This window comes from Salvia hispanica, chromosome 5 (assembly GCF_029641045.1).
Source record: "Salvia hispanica isolate PSC_SH4W2 chromosome 5, Shi_PSC_v1, whole genome shotgun sequence".
In the NCBI taxonomy this organism is placed as follows: domain Eukaryota; kingdom Viridiplantae; phylum Streptophyta; class Magnoliopsida; order Lamiales; family Lamiaceae; genus Salvia; species Salvia hispanica.
Genome location: NC_142696.1, coordinates 38631237 through 38656928, shown reverse-complemented (window position 1 = coordinate 38656928; position 25692 = coordinate 38631237). Strand labels below are relative to the sequence as shown.

Here is a 25692-nt window from a genome sequence, read left to right as displayed (position 1 = left end):
TTGTACATATAAAAGATATAGAGTTAAAATTGAGAGAGCATGGTAAAGCAAAATATTTCTTTTCTCTCCTTTCATTTCAATTCATTTTAGTGTGCATATTACGTGTATGAAGTGTTTCTGTATATACAATAGGAAGAAGGTTATTACTCCCTCCGTCCACGAATAAGAGTTCCGTTCACTTTTTCGCACTTGTTTTGTGAAAATGACTATAAATAGTTAAAATGGAGAAATGATAAAGTAAGATAGAGAATAATGTAAATAAGAGTCTTGTCTACATTATTCTCTATCTTACTTTATCATTTCTCTACTTTAACTATTTATTATCATTTTTACAAAACAAGTGCAAAAAAGTAAATGGGACTCTTATTCGTGGACGGAGGGAGTACATCTTTACAGACATACATTAATAGATCTTGGAATTGTAATTTATCCTACTAATTTTTTTTTTCTGCTTGTTCTATTTTAATGCTACTTTTTTTTTTGTTTTATGTTAGGGGACCACTAGTATAAGAGTATTACTATATGTTAAGTGCTCCTTGCCTTTCGAAATTTTCACCAATATCAATTGGGTCCATTATTCAAGTGTGATCCATGATCAATATGAACTTGAATTTGACGTTACGCAAGTACTAAAATATGAAATTATATTGATTAATCCAAAAATCGTAGCTGTAACTACGAAGCCACCTGCAGCTTCGTTGCTTCAGAGTATCATAATAGTGTAATGCTACATCGTATTTGTGTTATTTTAAATTTCCGTTTGTTTATTCATTAAAATAATAAGACCAATTATAATAATAAAAAAAAAATCCAATGAAAATGAAAAGTTTTGCATTTATCCGCTTGATGAGGTGGGTCGTATTAATGATATCTTTATATAGTGCATTACAGCAAGGACCAAGATATCTTTATCCACTGGATTTGGCATTTTACTCAATACTATAATTGCAACTAACAAACTAATTAGACACTTTAATGGGGGATTTATATGTTTCTTTTGGATCAGTTGCTCTAAAAGCACATGGAAGACAAGTTATTATTTCCAAGTATGAACATTAATCATTAGATATTGTTAAAACCTTTATATAAACCCCTCACCACGTACAAAACCAATCACATCACAACATTCTCATAGTACCTATCAAGTTCAAAATAGCAATAAAAACATGGCGAAGCTAGCCTCAATTGGTTTGATGCTAACAATCTCATGCTTGCTCGCGTTCACGCTCAACATGAGCGTGGACGCTAGAAAGCAAGAAGACTTTGTCGTCAAGGAAGTCACAGGCTTCCCTGACAGCTTTTGCCGTGGAAAAGAAAAATTCATAAATTTCCGCGTCTTCGTCCAGGATCTCAGTGTGAACCACCCCAACACCACAACGTACGACGTGGCGCAAGCCTCCATCACCGCCACCTCCAAGACTGGATTCGGCAAAGTCCGTGTCATCGACGACCTCGTCACGGCCGGGCCGGCCGCCAACTCCAAGGCGCTCGGGCGCCTCCAGGGGCTCCTCACAAGAGCCGACCTAAACACGATAGGTATAGCGGTGAACCTCAACTTCTATTTCTCGGCGGGGCCCTTTGCCGGCTACACGCTCAGCATTCTCGGCCGGAACGAGATCGCCCTGGCCCAGCGAGAACTCACGGTTGCCGGCGGCACTGGAGTTTTCCGATTTGCACGTGGATACGCAATTCAAAAGACTAATTCCACCATAACTAATGTATCGGTGTTGGATTATAACATCTACACAACCTATTGCGCTACAATCAATGAGGTTGTGGCGATGTGATAAGGGAATTATGATGAATTTCAACTTTGATTGTGTTTATGACTTTGTTAGCGTCTGTCGCTAAAGCACTGTTTCTTTTCCTTACATTTCTATGAATGAAAATTTTCCTTTTCCAAATTCAGTCTACGCGATCTCCACGGACGACCCATTATCGTTCGGGAAGATCCTTGTCCTAGACGACGTGATCACCGGAGGACCAGGGCTCGACTCGAAGGAGATGGGGAAGTTTCAAGGAATCATATATGAAGGTGACAGCGATGGCGACGAGAACCAGTGTGATGTGATCAAAATGTGAGTTGTGATCAAGAATAAAAAGTGTGTTTTGGAATATACTACATATATTTAGATGCTGTGCAACGAGAAATTCCATACATGTTTTTAAGTAAATGGGCATTGTAGTTGAATGATACTAACCTCCGTCTATTAAATATGATACTCCCTCCGTCCCAATGTATTAGACCAACTTTCCTTTTTGGGATGTCCCAATATATTAGACTCATTTCCTTTTTTAGCAAAAAGCATCTATCTTATTTTATTCTCCACCTACTTTTTTCTCTCTTCTCTCTCCTACTTTTTCCCTCTCTAATACTTTACTCTCTCCATTTTAACTATTTAAATATCAATTCCTTAAATTATGTGCTCAAAAGAAGTGAGTCTAATACTCCGGGACGGAGGGGGTACGAGTTTTAATGTTCAATTCGATGTATATATCAGTTATATAAGACTAATGAGTTTCATTGGGAGTACTGCGTTTGTTGTTATATGACTTTAATATTATATGGTTTTATATCATTGTATAATTTCTTACATGAATTTTTTTAATAATATATTCAATTGAGGTAGATTAATTGTTATTGTTTATTATCAAAAAAATTCATCTAGAACGAATCTCCAGATTCAAATTAACTTTGTTTTAATAAATATTAATTCTTTTGATATGTCTATTAACAACATATTTCAGTCATTGCTATAGGTTAAATGTCATTTTAAAATTAAAAATTGTTTGGCTAATACAACCAGAGAAAATTCGAAGAACATACTACTCCCTCCGTCCACAAACAATAAATTTATTGTTGTTCGCACGGATTTTAATGTAGAATTGGTAAAGTAAGAGAGATGAGGAGAAAAAGTAGGTAAAGTAAGAGAGATAGGGAGAAAAAGTAAGTAAAGTACGAGAGAGGGAAGAAAAAGTGAGAAAAGTATGAGAGATAAACTTTCCATTTTTAAAAAGTGATCTATTTTTTGTGGACGTCCCAAAATGGCAAAAGTGATCTATTTTTTGTGGACGGAGGAAGTATAAGATATGTAAAACAAAAAAAATACAAAATTCTACCCAATAGACTACTTATATTCAACCTAAAGAAAAATACTGACAAATCATTAATTATGGTCATCATGTCGTAATCTAAACATCTTATATGTGATCATTAATAACTCTGGGGTTTATGTATCTTTTTGCATTTAAAAATGTTTAGTTAGCTTGTAAATATATATGACAACCTATAGATAAACACATTCAAGAATCCTATGATAACATGGTTAAAATGATAATCTAGACGAGCAATCGGCGATTCATAGATAAATAATACTCTTTCCGTCCCATTAAATATGCAACATTTGGAAATTGGCACGGATTTTTATGTAGTGTTATTTTGTGAGTTAATGAAGAGAGAGTAAAGTAAGAAAGATGAAAAAGTAGAGATAGAGATGTTTCCATTTTATGAAACGATTCATTTTTAATGGAACAGACAAAAAAGGGTAACGTTTCATTTCTAATGGGACAGAGGGAGTATGTGATATCTAGACAAACAACTTAGCTTCGTATATGGATATGTGAATGGCATTGGGACTCTCCATAATCTACAGAACAAGTGATACACAACATTAGAGGATGGTCGGAATCAAAGAGTGCATGGAAAAGAAATCTCATTTAGTCAAAGAAAGTGGCATGGAGTGGAACGCACACAGAGAGCTAGACTATGATGTCCACATGGGGTTAGCTTTCTTCCTTTTCCACGTTTGAAGGAGGTACGCGACTTATGTGGGTATGTTGACTTTCTAAGCTTGGTGTGGTGTTTGTGCTAGTATTAGATTAGGCTAAGAGTTGTGCCTTTGTCTTTGTTGTCTTAGGCTCTTAGCTTGGTGTGTGTAGTACTCCAAGCGGCTTTGGTTTGTTGTTTTGTTTTCTTGGGTTTGTTTTGTAACTCTCTGCTCACCACTCGCTGGGGATTTGAGCATTTTTGTGCATCTACTCCACCTATAAAAATAAATGGTTCCAAGCAATCTGCGATACGAAATCAAAGATAATCAAGCAATTTGCAATACATAGGCAAACAAGTCTACCACGTGGCAGGCTAGGGTTGAATCTGCTCCTAAATGTAAGGGTTTTATTAGCGTTATTTTGTCATTTTGATTGTTGTTGTCATTTTAGTATAACCATATATATCTCCCTATGGCACGAGAATGAAGACAAAATTAGAGCATCTCCAATGGCTTTAGGCCAGTCACAGGCTAACCACTCTCTCTCCCTGCCACGTCATCAGCACTAAAATTCCACCTGCCACATCATCATTTTAAGAAAATAGCCGCAATAAAAATAATTCAATTTACGAAATTAAATTTATGATAAATTACGAAAATAAATTTACGAGACATATACGGGAAAATTCATTAATTTCATTTAAATAAAAAAAAGGTACATTGATTAAAACAAATTACATTAAATAAAAAAAATTACTTAAATTACAATCGCGCAAAATACGGAATTAAATTTACGACACAGATACGAAAAAATGCAATAATTTTATATAAATTTAAAAAAAGGGTACATCCTAAAAAAATCACATAATTAAAAAAAGATCATAAAAAAATACATTAAAAATGCAATAAAAAAATATTAAAAAATACATTAAAAAATACAATAAATAAAAAAAATGCATAAAAAATACATTAAAAAAATGCAATCGGCTAGCCGAAATTGAGCCTGCAATGGAGACTAGCGGATCCGTCAGCGGATCGGCTAGCGCCCGCGAATCGGCTAGAGCTCGCCGATCGGCTAGCCTAAATTGCCGCAATGGAGGCTAGCGGATCGGCTAGCGCCCGTGATCGGCTAGCCTATCCGCTAGCCTCCATTGGAGATGCTCTTAGTCAAGTAAAAGAGAAGAGGAGAAATATAGTTAAAGTAGTGTTACTGAATAATGAGACTCATATTATTATTAGTGTTTTGATGGTGGTATAAGTTGTAAATAATTTATATATTTAGTAATAAATTGAGATATTTTTTCATAAATGGAAATACTTATTTTTACGGGACTGATAAAAATAGAAAGTTTACATATTTGATAAAAATGTAAAGTGTACATATTTTTATATTTATAGTAGTAATATATATTTGAAAACTTGTTAGATTATATGTTTATGCGGACTGCATGCATGTAAAACGTAAAAAATATGCCTTTATATTTGTTGAGGGCAGTTATTTACTTGATTTTTTCTGTATAAATCTGATAAGTAACATTGAAGTAAATTTCGTTATGAAACATGCCAGATGAAATTTACGGATCATCTCTTTCTATCACAGTCAAATAATATAAAATTCAATAGAACATTTTATTTTCACATGACACCTGGTTCATATTCAAAGTCTTAGGCGGCTCTTGCAGCTAGTTGTTTAAAAAAGGTTTTCCTTAATCGCAATCAACATCAATTGGAAGTCAAGCAATAAATAAACGTGAAAATTAAATGAAGAAAACACTCTTGACCGATGGAGCAATACTCCATTTGTCCAATTAAATATGAAAGATATTTTCTCGCACTTATTTTAAAAAATTTATTAGAAATAACAAAAATAGTGAGAAATTAAAGTAAGATAAAGAATAATATAGAGGAGAGTATCATTTACATTATTCTCTTTTTCACTTTTTTTCACTTTAACTAATTATATTACTTATTATTTTTCCAAAACACGTGTGAAAAAACAAGCATTTCATATTTAATGGTACGGAGAGATTATAACTAGAACATCTCGGAATGCAAATTACACGCATTCATTCATCATTTAATATATTATATTACTTCATCTGTTTCTTTATAGTTGAATCGCTTCTTTTTAGCACTTATTTTGGAAAAATAATACTTCAAATCAAGTAAAAAAAAGTGACCCAGCTATGAGAAAACGGAGGAAGTAACATTTTAGAATATCCACATTTATTAAATATCGTCTTATGCATTATTACTTTTAGTAAATTGACTTCACATTCAATTAACTTATTCTAAAATAATTATTATATAGAAATAAGATATTACTCCCTCCGTCCACGAAAATTTGTCCCAATTTTCCATTTCCGTCCGTCCCCCAAAATTTGTCCCATTTCACTTTTACCATTTTTGGTAGTGGACCCCATATTCCACTAACTCATTCCTACTCACATTTTATTATAAAACTAATACTTTAAAAGTAGGACCCACAATCCACTAACTTTTTCAACTCACTTTCCATTACATTTCTTAAAACCTGTGCCCGGTCAAACCGGGACGAATTTTCGTGGACGGAGGGAGTATATTTTACTTATTTTTTCTCTTTATTTTTTAAAATTATATAAAATCTGTTCAAATCAAAGTTAGACATTTATTCATATGAACAACCAATACAAAGTCAATAGTCATATAAAATTGAAAATCAAAACTATAACTTTAAACTTACTCAAATTAAATACAAAGTCAATAGTCATATAAAATTGAAAATCAAAACTATAACTTTAAATTATTATCACTTGCGTAATCAGCAATTTCATCAACTCACTATTTAAACCCACCAAAATCACATCACTCAATATAACGAACTCTCTGAAATATCTAAACCCTATATACACATTTTTGTCCATGGCAAGCCTTAATATATATGAAGTTTTGATTGTTCTTTATTTGTTTGGTGCGACGCAAATAAACAGTCGGAAAATAGGTGATGAAGTAGATGAACTCAAGCTCAATTATTTATGCCTCAAAAATGAAAAGTTAGCCAAAATTCAATTCTACGCCCAAGACATAGTGGGCGGCCCAAATGCAACAATTCACGAGGTCGCACGCGCCGCCGTCTTCACAGACGCGCTTCTTTCCTTCGGGAAAGTGTTCGTCATCGACGACATGATCACTGCCGGGCCCAGCGCCGACACAGAGGCGCTGGGCAAGGCGCAGGGCATCATGACCTCCGCTGACATGGCGAATGCAGCGATGGCGATGAGCTACAACGTCGTCTTCACGTCAGGGGAGTACAACGGGAGCAGCCTCAGCGTCGCCGGCCGGAATGAGGTGGCGAAAGAGCGGCGCAGGCTGGCCGTCGTTGGGGGAACGGGGGTTTTCCGGTTCGCGCGTGGCTACGCAGTGTTCAGCACCTACTCGAGCGCAGTCAGAGAGGATTCCAGCCTCTATACCGTTATAGAATTCACCATCTACTCAACCTTTTGTCCCTAGCTATGTTTTTATTTTGGAGCTCGAGATGTTCTATCTCATGATTCATTTGTATGCCTTTGCAATAAGATTGATTACTATTACTCCCTCCGTCCCGAATAATTCGGGTCACTTTGACCGGGCACGGGTTTTAAGAATTGTAATGAAAAGTGGGTTGAAAAAATTAGTGGAAGGTGAGTACTACCTTTATAAATTAGTTTTATAATGAAATATGAGTAAGAATGAGTTAGTGGAATATGAGGTCCATTACCAAAAATGGTAAAAGTGAAATGAGACAAATTATGTGGGACGGACAGAAATAAAAAATTGGGACGAATTATCCAGGACGGGGGAGTATTAATTACTACTCCCTTCATTTTATAGGAGTGGCTCGAAACATTCTATCATAGTAGAGTCATTTTTATATTTGAGCAAAAATAACACTTTTTTCCTTACATTTTATCTATTCACTTAATATATTTAACATCTCTTTCTTAATTTTCATACCGAAAAAAATGACTCTACTACTATGGATGAAGGGAGTATTAAACTCGGGTATAGAATTGAGTAAAATTTTAATGATCGGCACATATTATCACGTGGTGACTACTAACTTCAGTCAATCATAATTATAGAAACAATATTTCTTCTCTTCATTTTTTTCTTTTTTATAAGGGTTTTTGGCTTTTTAAACCAAAACCTTTCCCCGAATTCCGGTTTTTCCCATGAACTGTGAGATTTGTTTTTAATACCACGAACTTTCATTTCGTTAAAATTTTCCCAACCCGACCCGAATAGCACATTTCCGACCCGAATAGCATAATTCAAAATGTTAAAGTTGTGTCTTGTTTATTCAAAAGTTGTCATTTGTTATGTAATAATTGTGACTGTATGTATTATTGTGCCAAATAGGATCTAAGTAATCAATTTAGTGACAAATAGGATTAAAATTGACATGTAGACAACCCGGGTTTCGTCGTTGACCCGCCGGGGGAAAATCCCAACGAAATGAAAGTTCGTGGTTTTAAAAACAAATCTCATAATTCATGGGAAAAACCGGAATTCGGGGAAAGGTTTTGGTTTAAAAAGCCAAAAACCCTTTTTATAATAATAATTGGCTGAACACACTGAATATTTAGCTAAATAGAGTTACCTTCTCATTTTTAATTTCAATAAGTTAATAAACGTTGGTCAACCGTCCGGAGCTGATCGTCACCGGCGGCCACTAGTGTTTACTGGTTTGCTCATATGCAATTCAGATCATTTATTCTTTTAGGGAAGACGTGAAGTTGTTGAAATTCCATATCCACTTTGACCTCAAAGATACTTGAAAATTAAATGCAAATCGGTATATACTTTCTTCCGTTCTTAATAATTTGTCATCATTTGATCTGTCACGAAAGTTAAAAAAATTAGTAGAATGTGGGTCAATCTTTTATTATATACTAGTTTTATAATAAAATGTGAATAATAATGAGTGAATGAAATGTGAAGTCCATTAACAAAAATAGTAAAAGTGAAAAGTGAAAATTTTTTAGGGACAGACAGAAATGAAAAGAAGGTGATAAATTTTTAGGGGTGCATGGTGTAATAACTTTGGTATATTAAGGTCTCAATTTAGAATCTTTGTTATATTTATGGTTTCATTTAGAAGTTGGGCTTAAGAAACTTGTTAGGCTGAAAAGTATATATTGGGCTATAGGTTTTAGTCTGAGTTTATTTGTAATTATGGTTCTATACTTCTATCACTACAAAAAAACAAAACAAAGTGTTTTGCAAGCACAACACGCGTTTTTTGTTGTATATGTATGTCACTTACATAATTAAGATATAATTTCGTCTAATTTAATCCGGTATTGCTGATCGTTTTCGGATTATTTGGATTACTAAAATTCTAGAGTATGAATTAGTCTAACTCAGAATCTGAGTTCGATCGATCAATGAATGTAAGGTTTATCAGATGCATTTCATTTGAAGGAGATAATTTGCCTAAAGATTGTGAGCTTGTTATAAATGTTTAAAATTGAAAGAAAATAAATGGAGGGTTCGATTCTTAAATTAGGAATTTGTGTGATGGAGGATGAGAAATAGGATCCGTCTATTTTCGCTTTCATTTCTTGTTACCACAATAATATAATGATGGTTTAGTGCCTGGATCAATGTCTTGGTTTCTTCATATATAATATTTAATTTGTACCTTTTATAGAGTTATAATGAGAGAACACGTTAAAGCAAAATATTTATGTTCTCTCCTGTGATTTTATAGTGTGCATAGGTATGGAGTACTGTTTCTATTCAATAGGAGAAAGTGATTTTATTTAGACATACATTAATCGATCTTTGAATAATTTATCTTACTAATCTTTATTCCTGCTTGTTTTATTTTAATGTTACTTTTTTTGTTTTATGTTAGAGGACCACTAGTCTAGCTATAGTATAGGTGTATAGGAGTATTTTAATTACTACTAGTGCTCCTTGCCTTTCGAAATTTTCACCGAAATCAATTTGGTCCATTATTCAAATGTAATATGAAATTGAATTTCACGTTACGCCAATACAATTTTAAAAATAAAAATTATACTTATTAATTAAAGCAAAAAATCGCAGCTGTAACTACTAATTAGCCATTTGCAGCTTCACTGATTCTATTATGGAGTAACAGTGTAATGCTACATCGTATTTGTGCTGTTTTCAAATTTCCGTTTATTTATTTATTTAAATAAAAAGACCAGTTTGAAAAAAAAATTGAATCCACCTTTTTTTGTCATTTTAAAATTTCAGTTTGTTTATTCGTTAAAATAATAAGACCAATTATAATAAAAATGCAATAAAAATGAAAACTTTTGCATTTTGCCGTTTGATGAGGTGGGTCGTATTAACGATATCTTTATTTAGTGCATTACGACAAGGAGCAAGATATTAACACTGGATTTGGCATTTTACTCAATACTACTATAGTAGTATAATTCTTTAATAGCAACTAACAAATTAATTAAACACTTTAATGAGCTTAGAGCATCCCCAGTCTGTCCGCCGCTGCAGCTCGTCCCTCTGTGCCAGCGGTATGGCGATGCTCTTAAATAAGAGCACGTCCGTGCCGCTGAGCAGCCTTACGTGGCGGCACGCGATTGGCCAACGACAATTTCGTTTTTTTTTATAATTTATTTTAAAAATTCGAGTTTAATTTAAAAAATTATTTTTAAATAATAAAAAAATTATTTTCCCACTTCTCAATAAATTATATCCGTTTTCTACACACTTTTAATTTATTTTCAATTTTTTCCCCAAAACTCACACTTTAATTATGTATTTTTATTTTTTAGGATTTTAATTATGTAATTTTTATATTTTAATATATTTTTATATTGTAGAAATATTTTTAGTAATTGAATAATAGAATAGTGGGATCCTTGAATTTGTCCTTGTGGAAGAACACGGATGTGGGTGTTGTGCTCTTGCCTAAGAACAAGGAGTAAAAGTGGATCCGGGCCCACCTCTATACTCTTATTTAAGAGCACGGATGAAAATGATGTTAGGGTTTATATCTTTCTTTTTGATCAATTGCTCTAAAAGCACATGATAGACATGTCATTGGGCATTGTTGTCCTGATCACATTTCTCAATACAAACGCTTTGGATATATACGTGTGAATGGGTGCATATTTGGCGGGTCTTTCGCATGGCACATTATAGAAATTTTAAAATATATTTTTTTATTCATGTCAAGAAACGATAGCGATCTTAGAGTCCAAGAATACAAATAACCAAAAATATTACACTAAGAAATCTAAGAAAAACAGAGCTGCCACAAACATCCCACATTTCTCACAAAATAGACAAGGACCAATGCAAAAAGCTTGGAGAGAAGGAAAACACGGCAGTAAAAAGAAGTTCAACCAATAAGAATAAGAGACAACCATGTGGTCATGATGTTATATGCACTTTATCCAAATTGTATGTTTATATAAAATGCACTTCTCTTCAAATTGTATTCTTTTTAAATGCACAACCCAACTTAGTCAATTGTACTACCTGGATCAATCCCCCCTGACTACTAAGATGAATTTGGTAAAAGAACTCGGTGTCCAAAAAATTACAGTTCATAGTGGTGATGACTTTTTTGGTGTGAGGATCAAAACAACAATAACCCTTTTGGTTTAACTCGTACCCCACGAAGAAACATTTAGTTGCACACGGGGATAGTTTGGTTCTTTCATGTTTTGGGATATGAACGTAGACGGTACATCCGAAGACCTTTGGTGAGAGGTTTAGGTGATCGGGATTTTTGGCTAATTTGGACAAGGTATCAAGGGGAGTTTTCATGCGGAGGATTTTAGTAGGGAGGCGGTTCATGAGGTAGATAGAAGTGGCAACTACTTCCGGCCAGAAAGATTTTGGGACTTTGGATTCAATCATCAAGGCTCGGGTCATTTCTAGGATTGTTCTGTTTTTCCTTTCGACTACCCCATTTTGTTCGGGTGTATAAGGGCAAGAAGTCTGATGGATTATACCTTTTTCTTTACAGAATTGGGTCATGGCATTATTCACAAATTCCCTCATTATCAGATCTAAGAATTTTAACAGTAGTTTGTGACTGTGTTTGGATGAGTTTGAGAAAGGAGACAAATCTATCAAATACTTCATACTTATGTTTCAAGAAATAAGCCTATGTCATTCTAGTGCAATCATCAACAAATGCCACAAAATATCTAAAACCATTTCCACCCACGAATGGGGCAGGACCCCACACATCAGAATATACTAAAGAAAACATGGAATTCATTCGAGTATTCGTAGGTTTAAAAGACTGCCTATGGCTCTTGGCCAAAACACTAGTTTCACAAGAAAATTTAGCAGGAATAGAAAGGTTCGGATAAATAAGTTTAAAATAACCAGGGGAGGGGTGTCCTAGTCTTCGGTGCCAAAGCCAAGTTTTCTTGTTTCGTGGACCCGTGAGCCAGCATCGCACTACCAGTTTGAGCTATCTCGTCCACATAGTAGAGTCCTTGCTTCTCAGTGCCACGCCCAAGAATCCTCCTCGTCTGAATATCCTGTAAGATACAAAAATCAGGGTGCATTAGGAGTGCGCAGTTTAACTCCTTCGTGACATGACAAATAGACATCAGCCTTTGAGATTTGAGACACAGTAGGAACATATAAGTAGTTCGTGAGACGAAGGGTTGGAGATATCTCAATAGTTCTAGATCCTACAACTATAATCAATTCCCCATTGGCAGTTCTAATATAGGATTTATCAACTTCACAACTTAGATCAATATAATAATTTTTCTCCGGAGTCATAGTATCGGTTTCCCCACAGTCAAAAATACATCCCCTCGTATGTGTATCAGCCATATTTTTAATATGAAATGCAGTGGAAATATTTTGTAAGGGTGCAAAAGGGTTTTCTTACACATAATTACATGTATTGGGGTCTATTCGAAATTTCTGCCAAGGTTTGGGGTCGTTTTTATATTTCAGCAAGTCGGGAGGCCGATATTTAACATGATGGGGTTTTTTTCTATTAACTTAAAACTTGGAGGCTAAAAATATAAAGGGGTAGAATAGTTAGGGTTCGGTTCTAGACCGGACCCTTTACCTCCTTGTTGCGCCGTCACACTTTGATAGGCGCTGAGTCCTATCGGCGATGGAGCACCTGTTTTGAAACGTGAAGAATTGGCAGAAAAATAGGAACGGCGGAAATATGATTCGCTGGGACTAGGGTTTCGAGGAAAAGAATTTTATTTCTTATTTCTCGATGACTCGATTTATGGGAATTCTATAGTATTTATAGAATTCCTCCTACTTGATTCGGACGTACGACTCGGGAAAGAATCAAGAAGAAAACCCAAGAAGATTGACTCAAATCTATTCTAAACATAAGTTTGGTAATTATGGAAATAAAAACAAAATAAAGACAATTCTTCAAGATATGCTTCCAGCTCTAATAAGTGACGAAATCTCCATACTTCGCGGGCCTGGACACCCGACGCTTTGGTCGATCCTTTCTTCCTTAAGCTCTGTTTCTTTCTCTGCTTCTTCTTCCATCACTCTCCTCGTTGCTCTTCTTCTGCATGTTCTGCACTTGTGATATCTTGTGTTATGGCCGAGTCTCTATCACACTTTCTAAATCTCGTCCGTTCAGCGAGGTTTCCGGCGCCTCGTACGCCGCCACCACTGGATTGTCCCTCTTGACGGACTCCTGAGCCGCCGCCACTGGTGGTTTCCCTCCGATTTCTAACATCGGTTTGTCGAGGTTGTTCCTCGCCACTCACTGCGGCGGTGAATTTCGCCTGCGCCGATGTACCCCTCGCCTTCTGTCGCTCCTCCCACCACTCCGGATACCCCAATCGCTTGAAGCAGGTTTCCCATGTGTTTTTTTTTCTACACCCATTTTAGAAAAATAATATAATTAGTTAAATCTGAGAGGAAGTAAAGTAAGAGAGATAAATAAAATATAGAGAAGAGTTTTATTTACAATATTCTCTCTCTTATTTTATTTTTTTTTTCCACTTTAACAATTTATAATTATATTGGCATACTATTTCCTCCACTAATATCCAACACTAATATAGACATTTTTTTATAGTGTCATATCCTTTTATTAAAATATTCAACTACTTTTTTATCTCTACATACTTCATTTAATATTTTTTCCTAAAATCTTGTGTCACTAAAGAAAGTAGACATCTTGAAACAGAGGGAGTACACTACATGCTCGGACATGCTAGATAAAAATGACTTAATGGTTGTATAAACATTTTCGATTCTTTGGTAGCATAAAAAATTATTCATGGGACAATAGGTGATGAACTAGACCTCTGTAGAATCTACCTTAACAATTCACGCGCCACCTTCGGCATCTACGCGCCGTCTGTGTTGGTTCTGAGAAACTCTTCATATCCCTTAAAATATCGTCGACAACGCATGTGTGAGGCTTGAATTTGATTTTGTTGTTTGTACTATAATTTTATGGGTTCAATCAAATTGGGCTTATGAACTGTAAATAGCTGAAATTTATTGGGCCAAATTTGATCTCTTTGTTTACTAGTTTATTATTTATTTTTTTGTGATTATGTTTCGTGGGGGGAGGAATAGTTCCTCCTTAACCCAAAACACATTACTAATATAGCAATCAAATATTATTGAGATATTTTCACAGTTTGAAATTTAAGTATTTTTAAATAATAGATGGTGGGGTTTTCATAATTTCCACGTAGACCAATTATAATAAAAATTCAATAAAAATGAAAACTTTTGCATTTAGCCGCTTGATGAGATGGGTCGTATTAACGATATCTTTATTTAGTGCATTCATATTTACAGCAAGGAGCACGATATTATTACCACTGGATTTGGCATTTTACTCAATAATACTAGTAGACAGTATAATTCTTTAATAGCAACTATAAATTAATATGACACTTTAATGAGGGGGTTATATGTTTCTTTCGGATCAGCTGCTCTAAAAGCACATGGAAGACATGCTATTATTTCCCAAGTATGAACATTAATCATTAAATATTGTTAAGACCTCTATATAAACCCCTCTCACCACATACAAAACTAATCACATCATAACATTCTCATAGCTCCTATTTAGTTCAAAATAGCAATAAAAACATGGCAAAGCTAGCATCAATTGGTGTGATCCTAACAATCTCATGCTTGCTAGCGTCCGTGCTGAGCGTGGACGCTAGAAAGCAAGACGACCTTGTCGTCGAGGAAGTCACAGGCTTCCCCGACAGCTTCTGCCGCGGAAAAGAAAAATTCATAAATTTCCGTGTCTTCGTCCAGGATCTTAGCGTGAACCACCCCAACACCACTACGTACGACGTGGCGCAAGCCTCCATCACCGCCAACTCGAAGACGGGATTCGGCAAAGTCCGCGTCATCGACGACCTCATCACGGCCGCGCCAGCCGCCAACTCCAAGGCGCTCGGGCGCCTCCAGGGGCTCCTCACGAGAGCCGACCTAAACACGATAGCCATAGCGGTGAACCTCAACTTCTATTTCTCGGCGGGGCCCTTTGCCGGCTACACGCTCAGTATTCTCGGTCGGAACGAGATCGCCCTGGCCCAGCGAGAGCTCACCGTTGCCGGCGGCACTGGAGTTTTCCGATTTGCACGTGGATACGCAATTCAAAAGACTAATTCAACCGGAACTAATGTGTCGGTGTTGGACTATAACATCTACACCACCTATTGCTCTACAATCAATAAGGTTGCCGATATGTGATAAGGGAATTATGATGAATTTCCACTTTGATTGTGTTTATGACTTTGTTTTGTTAGCATCCGTCGCTAAAACACTGTGTCTTTTCCTTTTCATTTCTATGGATGAAAATTTCCTTTTCTCAAATTCAGTCTACTGCTTGCGAGGATTATAATTTTAAATTTCATTTACATAATTACACGTCAAAAAGTAAGGAGCATTTACCTTGGACTAATAAAATTCAATATCCAGGATGAAGAACTTTGACGACATCTAAAAATTAAAATATACCCACTTGATTTTCCAATATGCGTGTTCCCTGAGATATGATGTAGTTAACAATATAGTTTAAGCTAAACCAACAACAATTGAAGCATTCTAACATTTTTTAAAAGGTAGTGGATGAATAAGAAATTACATGTTGATGCTAACATTTTTTAAAAGGTCGTGAATGAATAAGAAATTACATGTTGAAGCTAGAATTTTCATATGTTTTTATTTATCTTTGTTGAGAAAAAAGTAATTTCAGTTATAAATACTACCTCCGTTTAAATATAGTACTAATAGAGTTGTATTTATATTTGAGACATTCTTAAGTAACAGAATCATTTCAATTTTAATCAAATACTATTAGTAACATACTTATTTAGTTTCTCTTATTTAACCATTTCCTTGTCAATTTGCTCTCTCCTATATGCACTAATCTACTATATTTACGTTTTTATTTTATTCACTCTATTTTAATTTTTATGTCGAAAAGAATTATTATTATTATTCTGGAACAGAAAGAGTAGTTTTTTAAAATAAGGATGACGACAATAGTATACTACTAAGTATTTCAAATTATACTTTAATTGGTGCGTTAAAACTGGCTCATTTCAAGTCAATTTAACTATAAAATTATATACTAATTAAATAGTACTCCCTCCGTCTCACAAAAGATGTAACACTTTTCATTTTAGTTTGTTCCATAAAAGATGTCACATTCCCTTTTTAGAAAAAGTTCTCTCTCACGTGAATATAAAAATTATATTTTCTCTATCCATTTAACACACAAAACAAAACCTCATAAAATCCCGTGTCGTCCCACAAGTGTGACATCTTTTATGGGACAGGGGGAGTACGTAGTATGGTTTGATTGATTTTTTTTCAACTATAAAGTACTCCCTCGTCCCACAAAAGATGTCACACTTTCCTTTTTAGTTTGTCCCACAAAAGATGTCACATTTTCCTTTTTAGAAAAAGTTCTCTCTCACATGAATATTAAAATTATATTTTCTCTCTGCATTTAACACACAAAACAAAACCTCCTAAAATCTCGTACCGTCCCACAAGTGTGACATCTTTTATGGGACGAATGGAGTATTTATTAATGCCGTTGTTTTGTACTTATCCATGTGAACGGAATATTAATACTCCCTCCGTCCTCAAGGAAGATGACCCCTTCCTTGGGCGGCACGGAATTTTATGCAGTTATATTTTGTGTGGTAAGAGGAGAGAGTAAAGTAAGAGAGAGAATAAAGTAAAGAAAAAGATATTTCTATTTTAAGTAATGAATCATCTTAATTGAGATAAACTAAAAAAGAAATCGAGTCATCTTTAATGGGACAGAGGAAAATACAAATTATACAATCAAAAACAAAAAGTATATATAGTACTAGTACTAATTAAAAGTTATGAAGAAAAGAGTGTTGAATCATGTTACATTTCCATTCCCGCCTGCTATCTGCTATCATTATACTACTACTTTTGCTACTAATTTGTTCATTAAGTGGGCCCTTTTTCTAACCACTCTTTATCATAGCAACATGTGTTATTCTAATTTCATTAGTCTTTTGTTCGCCACAGTCTACGTACAGAGTAACCTATAAAGTCTTAAAAGTTGACAGGCCGAATTATTGGTCGAATCTAATTAATATAGCGAATATATATAATATAATTAAATGTATATTATACTATAAATATTGCAGTGTAATGCATGATAAAGGAAAAATATACTAGAATACATATTTTTATTCCTGATAACATTGAATTCACGAGTTTATACATTGATAAATAAATTAATCAAAATTAATACAAAATTCAGTGAAACCATCTGTTTTAAATTCTCAAATTACGATATCACTAATCTTTTAAAATATGATACATCGTTTTCTTATACGATGAGATTTAATATTTTTTAAAAAGCAAAAGATTTTAATGCTTAATACTCTCTCCGTCTAAAAAATAGTCTCATCTGCGGACGACACGAGGTTTAATGATAAATTGGTAAATTAAGAGAGGGAATGAGAAAAATAGGTAGAAAAAATAGGTAAAGTATGAGAGAGGAGAAAAAGTGAGAAAAGTAGGAGAGATAAACTTTCCGTTTTTAGAAATGAAACTATTTTTGTGGATATCGCACAATTGCAAAATGAGGCTATTTTTCAGGGACGGATGGAGCAGTTTTTAGAAAATAAAAAATTAGTTGAACCGGCCAGACGGTTTATGGTCGAACTGGACAATTTTATCAAATTGAAAATGGTTCTAACTGACTGGTTTATTGTGCAAATCGATCGAGCCGATCCAATTAGCCAGCTTGGTCCAATTTTGAAACCGGAGAAAGATCATACTTATGTCAGTATGAAAGAGATTATGATTATGATAGTGTTTTTTCATTATAAATGTAAACGCTCAAACAACATTAGTGGCTTGTAGGAGTTACCATACTTTGCTATGAATTTTACTCAAAAAGAAATGTAGCAAAAATACATATTGACCAAACACTCAGTAATACTCCATAATTAGGAGTATTAAATTAATCGACCTAAACAATATGCATTCCTCTATTTAACAATACTTACATGTGTCATGTCACATACTACTCGCACTTATATTTTCCGGCCAGTCCCAAACCACTTGCAATATTTCTATTTTAAGTAAAAATTAGGGCATTTAATTAAGATAATGGAGTTAATATATTTGTTCTCTTATTATACTAATTTAATTACACTTTATTATTCAATCCTTAATTTACTATCTAAAAAATATGAGTAGCATGGAATGAAGAGTATATTTTTTTATATAAATAATCATCCAATTTACTGAGCAGATTTAGTTATCGAAAAATTAGAATAAGGGATGTAAATTGTAGGGAATGAGTCCATTACTTAGTGGAGTGCACTATAGTGCTCGGACATGCTCGTTAAAATTTACTTAGTGGTTCTTTAAACTGTTTCCACTTCTTTGGTAGCCTAAAAAATTATTCATAGCCTCCGAAGAATCTACGTTAACAACTCACGCGCCACCTTCAGCACCCACGCGCTGTCTGTGTTGGGCTGAGAAACTCTACATGTGTGTGGGAAATTGTTCTCTTTGTTTGTCTATAATTTTATGGGTTTATTTTCAAATTGGACTTATGAACCGTAATAGGCTGAAATTTATTGGACGTTTTATTTATTTTTCATAGTATTTCATTTTTTGTGATATGTTTCGTGGACGGAGGAACAGTTCCAAATATACAAAACACATTGAGATATTTTTCACAATTTGAGATATTTTTAAATAGCGTAAAATATTGTTGAGATATTTTTCACAATTTGAAATTTAAGTATTTTTAAATAATTTATGGTGGGGTTTTCACAATTTCCACGTAATTCAATTACTATTAATCTAATTACCTAGGACCACTTATCAATTTTTCATGTAAAATCGAATATTTTTGCTTTAGCAGCCTGAGGGTGAGTCACAACAGTCAATAATGACATCTTTGTTCCGTGCATTATAACACGAGTCAAAGAGCTTGATACGATGCACCCTATGGCATTTTAATAATATTGTAATAGTAGCAACTACCAAGACTAAACACTAAATTGATCAATTCGTGTAGTAGTTATATTTAATTATTAGGGGGAAATTTATCGTAGTAATCCAATATGACGTGAAAGTTGACGTGCGCCAAGTTGATTAAGTTTATGTTTTAGTGTTTGTAAGTTTGAGTTTACATCTTTTCGTTGATCATAGACTGTGAAATGAATTTTATATTCCATATGGTCCTATTATAAACATTTTCAATTGAGTAGTTACAATAGTAGTTATAAGATCACAAGACAGACAAAAGTTATTATTTCTAACTATGAAGCTAGAGAAATTTCTCCGAAATGAATAAGCACAAGTCCTTTTAATATTAGTTCAATACCTTTATATAAACCCCTCTCTAAATACGAAATCAATCAAACCATAAAATTCCCATATCTCCATCTAAGTTTAAATCAGCCATAAATAAACAAACATGGCAAAGCTAGCCTCAATTGGTGTGTTCCTAACACTCTCATGCTTGCTAGCTTCCACGTTCAGTGTGGACGCTAGAAAGCAAGGCCTTGTCGTGGAGGAACTCGCAGAATTCCCTCACGGCTTTGGAAAACAAAGTATCGCGAATTTCCGTGTCTTTGTCCAGGATCTCGGCGTGAACCACCCCAACACCACTACGTACGACGTGGCGCAAGCCTCCATCACCGCCACCTCGAAGACGGGCTTTGGAAAAGTCCGTGTCATCGACGACCTCGTCACGGCCGGGCCGGAGGGCGACTCTGAAGCGCTCGGGCGCCTTCAGGGGCTCCTCACGAGAGCCGACCTAAACACGCTCGCCATCGCAGTGAACCTCAACCTCTACTTCTCGGCGGGTCCCTACGCGGGCAGCACACTCAGCATTCTCGGCCGGAACGAGATCGGCCTGGCTGAGCGGGAGCTCGTGGTCGCCGGCGGGACTGGAGTTTTCCGATTTGCACGTGGATACGCAATTCAAAAGACTAATTCAACCGGAACAAACATATCGGTGTTGGACTACAACATCTACACCACCTATAGTGGAACACTCAGTCAAATGTGATGAGGGAATTGTGAATTTCCACTCAGATTGTGTTTTAAATTGCGTTTGTATTTCCTTTACATTTGTATGGATGAATAATTATCTTTTGCCAGTTTAATCAACTGATTGAATGGATTTATTAAAATTTTTGAATTTAGATAACACGCCAAAAAATAAGGAACACATACTATATACGTTATATGTATATTAATGCTGAGTAAATAGGAGTTGATTCCAAATATATATAGGCTCCGTTTGCTACACGGAATTGGAATTGGAATTGGAATTGGAATTTGATGGAATTGAATTGGAAGAAATTGAATTCTAATTCAATTCCAAATCCTATGTTTGGTAAAGTGAAGTAATTGATATGAAATTGAATTTGAATAATTTGTGCACACACTATATACACAAAATACACACTCAAACACACTTCACACAAAATACACATGCTATACACACACTTCACACACACCGCCTACACACATTTCACACACTACACACACTACACAAATTTAACACATTTCACATACTACACACACTACACACATTTCCGGCACTACACATATTTCACACACTACACACATTTCACCCACTACACACACTACACAAATTTCACACACTACACACATTTCACACACCACACATTTCAACATACTACACACATTTCACACACTTTACACACTACACACACTACACAAATTTCACAAACTACACACACTACACAAATTTCACACATTTCCCGCACTACACACTACACACACTACACACACTACACAAATTTCACACACTTTCACACTGCACACACACTTTCACACTTTACACACATTTCACAAACTACACACACTACACAAATTTCACACACTTTCACACTTTACACACATTTAACACATTTCAAGCATTCGATTTTGTTTTTTTTTTTTCCAGTTTTAGATTTTTTTTTGCGATCTGAATAAAAAACTAAAAATTTTCAAAAGTTTAAACTGAACCAAATTTGAAATTGTGGTTTGTGAATAGTGTGTGTATTTTGGGTATAGTGTGCGTAGTGTATGTATTTTGTGTAAAATTTGGGTCGTCTGTGTATTTTGTGTGTAATGTGTGTAGCATGTGTATTTGTGTATAGTGTACATAGCGTGTGTATTTTGTGTAGTGTGTGTAGTGTGAAATGTGTGAAATTTGTGTAGTGTGCGAAATGTGTGAAATGTTTGTAGTGTGTGAAATTTGTGTATTGTGTGAAATGTGTGTGATGAGGGAAATGTGTAAAAATTTGTGTAGTGTGTGAAGTGTGTGAAATGTGTGTAGTGTGTGTTGTGTGAAATGTATGTAATGTGTAATATGTGAAGTGTGTGAATGTGTGTAGTGTATGTGAAATGTATGTACTAGGTAGTGAAGCTATCTAATTTTATGACTATTTGGAATTCTAATTTTCTACTTTTGATATGGAATTTAAATAATGAAATTGAAATTTTTTGAATTATAATTCAATTCCAATTCTATATATTTTTTTGATACAATGGAATTGAAGTTCGAGCCTCCAATTCTAATTCCATAGCTCCAATTCCATGTTCCCAAAAACACTCATAGATGCATTTTCTCGTTAAAATAATAAAATTCAGTATCCAGGGCCATGTACTCTGACGACATCGAAATATCAATAATTGAAATGTAACTACTACTTTGGTATGACATTTATTAAAAAATTGAGTTTGAATATAGTGTACAATAGAGATGGCCTAACAAGTAAAGTAAGCTAGACGTCCAACAATTTAATCATATAGTGGAGTGGTTCTATCATTTTTGAGGTTTTAATATTTTTTTTATACGAAAGAAAAGGCTCAAACCGCTTAGAGATCGGTGAGCAAAGGAACCAAAGTTCAGTTTCAACAAACTAGTCCAAGAAAACAAGCAACAAAAAAACCTCAAAGCCATAAAAAGCAAGCTAAGCAAATGAAATGCACCCCTGAAGCAGAACAAAGAGAACAAAACCTAAACAAACATCAACCAACTAACTAGGAGGCAGGGCGAGCTATAATGCACCTTTATGTTTATCAGAGTTGCTTCTGTGATTATGCTCCGTCCATCTTCTAGCTTTAAGTAAGTCCTCACACATTTGGCTCGGTGAGAAAGGAAATTCGGGGCACCATCCTTTAGTCCATGCTCCAAGCCTCCAAATAATGAGTCTCTTCTCAGTTTCCCAGTTCGGTTCCATTTTTTGAAATATAACTTTATTTCTGAGCCACCAAATAGACCATGAGATCACGTAGAATAAGGAGCTCCAAATTTTAAAGTCAAATCTCGTAAAAGGTGCATCCATCCATGTAAGGAAGCAAGCCATCGGATCTTTGGGGAGACAAAAAGCAAGGTTCCAGCATTTGCATCCGAAATACCACAAGCTACTAGACAACTTGCAACCAAAAATAATATGATAAACTGTTTCAGGTTCCTCCCCACAAAATACACAAAGCTCATCCTCAACTCCGGGGAATCGGAATCTGAAAAGTCTTTCCTTTATATTTAGTCTGCCATGTAGGACAAACCAAACGAGGAGTTGTGCACGCGACGGAGCCACATTCTTCCATGCGAGTTTCCCATGACAAAAGCGGTTGCTTCCTTGTCCTACAATGCGACAGACCTGCCGGCAAAAATTAGAAACAGAGAAAGAGCCAGACTTGTCAAAAGCCCATAGTCTGACATCCCCCGCACTCTCACTCATGGAGTCATGATCCACAGCTAGGTAGAGATCTTTCACCAAATCCTCCTCCCATACAAATAGTCTTCTTCTCCATTTAAGCTTCCACACCCATCTATTTTCTTCCCATTTGCCCATGCTCTCACTCAAGTTGTATTGTTGGGTAGAAATCATGAAAAGTCTAGGGAAGAGTGACTTTAGGTAGCATTTCCAGTCCATTTATCAAGCCAGAATCTTGTGCTCGCTCCATTGCCCATGGATGAACTTCATCCGGATATCTTTATTAATAGTAATTTTTACTAAAATACTAATATACCATTTGACCTTTATAGACACTTTTAGGATGACAAGAATTTTTAAGTATCATTGGTAGAGTAGGAGATATAGAAAGAAAATGTGATTAGGATAACGTTATTGAATAATGAGTCATACCTTATTTAAGAACAAAAAAATATAGAACTTTTATTGTATGAAAAATTTCTTATAAAATCAACTTTTGTCCAAATCACATGCCGGAACGTCCAAAAGGATGTTGTTTTGGTGTAAGGTTGCATGTCAAAATTTCTAACTAGGCTTGTTTCATCACTTATTACCCAAATTTTTAAATTAAATATAAAAAATCCATCAAAGTTACAACACAATGATATTGTAATACTAGTAATTGTTATTTTAAAATTAATTTTTATCATGTCGTTTCCGTATCATGAAAAATTGTCACTGGACATGTCATATTTAATTTTGCTAGAATATTTGATCCGTGAAAGTTGACTACGAACTAAAATTTTATGTATTTTTGTACTAATTTAAAATTGATGATAAAAATATAAATTAAGCTATAGTTGGTGTATTTTATTGTTTTTAGCCCTTCTTATAAATACCTAAAAACCTATGACGACGATATATAGTCTTAAATTGATGCATAAAAATTGGCTCATTTCAAGTCAATTTGGATATGAAATTACATGATTAAATATGGTTTGATTGAGTTTTAATTTTTGTGGTATAAATTATTCATAATGCTGTTGTTATCCACTCATTCATGTGAATGTAGTCTTAAATTTAATACAAACAAAAGTATACTAATTTAAAATGTGTGACAAAAAGAGTCTTGATTGATACATTTCTCACTCCCGGCTGCTATCATAAAGTTCGAACTAATTCGAATAAAAAATTAATTATTGCACTTTGCAAATTAAACTTTGTTTTATCAAGCGGGTCCTTTGTTTAACAACTTTCTAGCTAATTTAATTATGGTCATGGCAACATGTGTTATCTTCAGTCTTTTGTTTGCGACTCCCTACGATGTACCTACACATAATTTTTTTTTTCTGATTTATTAGATTACTGGTAGAGTGGTTAATATTAACATCAAGATCTCGAATTTAAATCTTTCATGAGCTGATATATTTTTGTGCGGGTTTATAAGACGTGAACAACCATTACAAAATCAAACAAAAATAGCTAAATTGATATTGAAGAGAGTATCGTAGATTTCTAGAGCTCATCGACCTGTTATATGTGTTTTGTGTTTTGCTCTTTCGACTTCATGTCTTTTGGCTGTCCAATCTTAATTCTTAATTCTTGTGTTTATGTTTGTTTGGGTTCGAGTTTGAGACTTTTGAGTAGAAAGTTTGATTGAGATATATATGTTTTATTTCTGTAATTGTTGTTGTTGTTGTAAAGTCTAGTATACGTGTGAATTGTTCTAAGTGGTGTTTGAATCTTTGTACGACCTTAATTAATTGTTTCCTTCTGTAGTACTACTAGAATTTATTGATGGCAGCTTGTATTGTACATGCTATACTCAGCTGATTTATTGGCTTAAGCTCTTCTTTTGAATAAAAAAAAGTTTAGCTACATATACTAAAATTACAAAATATAAACATTTTTTTCTTGATTCTTATTTATATGAAGTACGTAACGAAAATGAAATACTTCGTACCTATGCTATAAAATAAAGCCGCATAAATCTCATGCCGTATAAAATAGCCTCAAAACCAATCATTAATGTCTAAGAATAATTTAGTCAATGTGACCTGTTATCCACTCATGACATAATCCAATGAAATGAATTATTACGAATAAAATCAATCATCGCACATGCATGCTGCAGGCTGCTATACTATTTTTAATTTCATAGATTGAGAATTCAAAAGTCATTTTGGACATGAGATCATATGTGACTATCAATATGAGAGCGAGCATAAAATCTAAAAAAAAATCCATGTCATGGCCCATGACTAGAAAAAAAAAAAAAAAAAATTGGCCCATATGAAATAAAAATAACTGATAAAAAATCATAGCACAAGCATATGTTTGGAATAATATGATATGATAAAATTTTAATACTATCATTTATTTTTGAAATGTAATTAATTTCAGTACAAATTCCATAATTTTACATAGAGTAAAGACCAAAATTGGTCCTGAACATATGCTCATTTTATGACTTTGGTCCTATACTTTATCTTTTGAACTTTTGTATCCTGAACATTTCAACTCATATCACAATTGGTCCTACACTAACAATTCTGCCAATTTTTTAAATGGTTTTAACCCGATTTTGATGGTTTTAACAGTTTCATTCGGGTTAAAACCATTTAAAAATCGGTCAAAATCGAGTTAAAATCGTTTAAAAATTGATGGAATTGTTAGTAAATGACCAATTGTGATCCAAGTTGAAATGTTAAAGATGCAAAAATTTAAAAGATAAA

General features: G+C 34.4%; 3 protein-coding genes and 2 pseudogenes across 4 annotated transcripts; 4 read left to right on the top strand and 1 right to left on the bottom strand.

Moving 5' to 3' along the window:
* Positions 1–1105: 1105 nt before the first annotated feature.
* Positions 1106–2322, top strand: LOC125187281 (dirigent protein 22-like). Of its 2 annotated transcripts, XM_048083836.2 has the most exons (2): positions 1106–1772; positions 1910–2322. In XM_048083836.2, exons 1-2 carry the CDS (start codon positions 1167–1169, stop codon positions 1961–1963), a joined length of 660 nt encoding a protein of 219 aa, XP_047939793.1. In that variant the 5' UTR covers positions 1106–1166; the 3' UTR covers positions 1964–2322. The 2 variants fall into 2 exon arrangements, with proteins under 2 accessions (XP_047939793.1, XP_088914568.1); XM_089058442.1 differs by lacking the exon at positions 1910–2322 and having other exon boundaries at positions 1106–1904.
* Positions 2323–6640: 4318 nt separating this feature from the next.
* LOC125189382 (dirigent protein 1 pseudogene) lies at positions 6641–7336 on the top strand (annotated as a pseudogene).
* A 7461-nt stretch (positions 7337–14797) lies between these two features.
* LOC125187728 (dirigent protein 22 pseudogene) lies at positions 14798–15593 on the top strand (annotated as a pseudogene).
* A 4043-nt stretch (positions 15594–19636) lies between these two features.
* Positions 19637–20407, top strand: LOC125186169 (dirigent protein 22-like). The gene has a single exon (XM_048082513.2). The coding sequence runs from the start codon at positions 19714–19716 to the stop codon at positions 20308–20310; it is 597 nt and encodes a 198-aa protein (XP_047938470.1). The 5' UTR covers positions 19637–19713; the 3' UTR covers positions 20311–20407.
* A 1908-nt stretch (positions 20408–22315) lies between these two features.
* LOC148926806 (uncharacterized) lies at positions 22316–23197 on the bottom strand. Its single transcript, XM_089059255.1, has one exon. The coding sequence runs from the start codon at positions 23195–23197 to the stop codon at positions 22316–22318; it is 882 nt and encodes a 293-aa protein (XP_088915381.1).
* Between the last annotated feature and the right edge of the window lie 2495 nt (positions 23198–25692).

Excerpts from the sequence above, each read along its gene's own strand:
- LOC125187281 (XM_048083836.2), top strand. The coding sequence starts at position 1,167 with ATGGCGAAGCTAGCCTCAATTGGTTTGATGCTAACAATCTCATGCTTG. Across the intron at positions 1,773-1,909 it reads ATTGCGCTACAATCAATGAG|TCTACGCGATCTCCACGGAC; the intron begins GTTGTGGCGATG and ends TTCCAAATTCAG.
- LOC125186169 (XM_048082513.2), top strand. The coding sequence starts at position 19,714 with ATGGCAAAGCTAGCCTCAATTGGTGTGTTCCTAACACTCTCATGCTTG.
- LOC148926806 (XM_089059255.1), bottom strand. The coding sequence starts at position 23,197 with ATGGACTGGAAATGCTACCTAAAGTCACTCTTCCCTAGACTTTTCATG.